At 41.5% G+C, this 2,897-nt stretch overlaps 1 gene segment (V, D, J or C); it reads right to left on the reverse strand.

Annotated features, from left to right (window-relative positions):
- Positions 1-1,968: 1,968 nt before the first annotated feature.
- Positions 1,969-2,426, reverse strand: LOC118575765. The segment is given in 2 exon segments: positions 1,969-2,297; positions 2,381-2,426. Coding segments are annotated over 2 exon segments (375 nt in total).
- Between the last annotated feature and the right edge of the window lie 471 nt (positions 2,427-2,897).

Below are 2,897 nucleotides of genomic sequence, written 5' to 3' on the forward strand. Positions count from 1 at the left end.
TAGGAATGCACTTACCTATAACTGCTGCCACCAGGTAGATGATGATCCATCTCCAGGCCATGCCTAGAACCTGTGTGCTCAGGGACAGTGAACAAGAGAGTACTAATGTGTTACTGTATGGTACATGGACATCAGTGTATTTTCAAACACAAGCTCTGTAATTTACATATGAATGATGAAAGTTAGTGCTTAGATCAAAACAGGAATATGTGTGAAAAAGTACAGGTAAAGGGTTTCTGTGTTAGTCAGTGGGGTGCTAAGTTCCAAGTCCTAAACTTGTCTGGGGAAATGAATTCTTAGCTCCATACTGGCACCTGTACAGACAAAGCTCTTCTATCACTCTGAGAACCATGTCACTACACCCATGTTTATTTCTGTGACCCCACACATCAATGGTAATGGACCATCTGATCCTCCTCAGAGTCAACCACAACAGTGATGCAGAGAAGGTGCATTGACCATCCTGATCCTATCAGACACTAGCACAGAACACTGGAGAATGCTATTGTCTATTCTATACAAGTGATCAGTGGGACTATGGACACCCCTCTGGTATCAGCTGGGTATTCCTGGGACAATTCCCCCCAAAATATTTCCCATAGTCCTGAGGTCCAAATATCCTTAACTTGTATTAGTAGGTGGTTCATGACCTAGTTTCCTATGCAGTGGCAATAGGATTCCAATTTCACACATATATTCCAATTTGACCTCAGATAATGATTTTTATTAAACCAAGAAGCTCTCAAGTGTTGTAACATAGAGGTCTCACATTTCAACTACACCACAGTTTCTGAATGCAATGAAGTTGGCGATGAAATCCACAGAAGAATCCCCTCAGTGCACAACTTTCTTATCAGCTTCTGTTGCTGTTTACTTCTTAGGGATTAGTGATCTACAGTGTTGCCTGCTGGTTCAGAGAAGCAATTCATATAATTTTTTTTCTATGGGCTCACATAGAGTGCCCAAACTGTATTTCTCACATCTGTCTTCAGTGTCTAAAGTGATATTGGGTAGATATTTCAAGGATGAATGTTGAGCTGCACCTCGGTTTTCCACACCTCTGGGAAACCCAGTCTTTTTTTAGGTGTTGGACCTAGCTTAGCAGTGACCACTGATAAGGAAGTGAGGTGACAAACAGTACAACTGATGGACAGTGTCTACAAGTATCCTACCAGGCCAAAGCCAAACATGCTAGAGAACAAAGCTGACCAGCAGGTGTCCAAAGGACTATGAGATTGACCCTGTACCAGTATAGGTCCATGTTCTGTAAAGGCTTGATACTGGTGGACACATGACTGAGACTTGGAAGGAAGTAAATATGGAACCAGTGAATAATGTATAACCTCAGCACCTACCTCAATTAACATGTACATACATTGACTGGATTAATGATTTTTTAAATAACTTTAATCATACTAATGATGAAGTTATAGGAATTATACTTATGTGGCAGTGCATTTTTATAGAAAATTACATTCTAAGAAGTTGGGACTTCTGCTGCGCCACAAAACCCAAGTTAATTATACACCTGAGGCTATGTAACATTTTAAGACTGTGACAGGATTTTTATTTCCCAGATGTTATTGATTTATCCTTCACTTGTCAAATTTATATTTTAGTTTACTAAAACCTACAACAAATAGGTGCCAGTATTTAAGAATCAAGATGTATTTGTATCATAATGCATAATCACAGTTTTAACTTTTTATTAAGGAAGAAGCATATCAATGGAGGTGGTCAGTGGTGAAGATATTGTCAAGGTATGATGTACACTATTGCTTGCTCAATTGGCATAATTACATTTACAGTTGTAATATAGAAAAGGTGACAAACACACTGTAGAATTTTGAGGATGAGGCAGACAAAGGAACACTCAGAATGATTATTTCTGAGCAAGTCTCCAGGCTAATCATCTCTGTCATCTCAGTCCCAGGGCAGCTTCCTGCTCCTGCAGGGTTTCTGACACACTCAGGATGTGGTTGTAACACTGTGTCTTGCACAGAAATAGACCGCAGAGTCCTCAGATGTCAGGTTGCTGAGCTCCATGTATGCTGTGCTGGAGGATGTGTCTGCAGTCAGTGTGGCCTTGCCCTGGAACTTCTGAGCATATTTAGTTTCACCATCTTCAGGATCCATCCATCCAATCCACTCTAGGCTCTGTCCAGGCCTCTGCTTCACGTAGTGCACAAGATAGTCAGTGAAGGTGTACCCAGAAGCCTTGCAGGACAACTTCACAAACGAACCAGGTTTCACCAGCTCAGCCCCAGACTGTTGCAGCTGGACTTGGGAGTAGACAGCTGTGGAGAGAAAGGCAGAGTGGATGTCACTGTCACCTCAGTCCCTGTTCCTTCTTCAGGTTTGGAAGTGGAAAGCCCCTTACCTGTAATTACTGACAGGAGGAAGAGGATGTTCCAGCTCCATCCCATGGTGAGGACCAATGTGCTCAGTGACTGTGGAGAAGACACTGATCATATGTTGTTGTGGGGTGTGGAAATTCCTGTATTTACCATAGTAGATCAGGTAATTTGCATACTCAGGAGGAGGGTACTTCTTTGATAATTACCTAGTTTGTCTGGAGAAGAAGGTAAAAGATACCCAGGTCAGGCAGCAGGATGCTGAGTGTCAAGTCCTAATCCTCTCTGAAGAAATGTATAGCATGCTCCTTCACTGAAACCTGTGCAGATGCTGAGGATGTAAAATTAGGACCCAAACTCTCAATAGATTTCAGGTCTGAGGCAGATGCTCCACTTTGTGAAAAGGTTATCAGATTGATTTACAGAAAGTGGTTGTGATGATGATGGTAGTGACTGGAAGTTTCAAAATCTGCTAAGTTTTGAGAATTTACAATCCCATTTCATATCCATAAAATTAATATTTGCCATTCCAGAAGTTTTCAT

This window comes from Onychomys torridus, unplaced genomic scaffold, assembly GCF_903995425.1.
Source record: "Onychomys torridus unplaced genomic scaffold, mOncTor1.1, whole genome shotgun sequence".
NCBI lineage: Eukaryota > Metazoa > Chordata > Mammalia > Rodentia > Cricetidae > Onychomys > Onychomys torridus.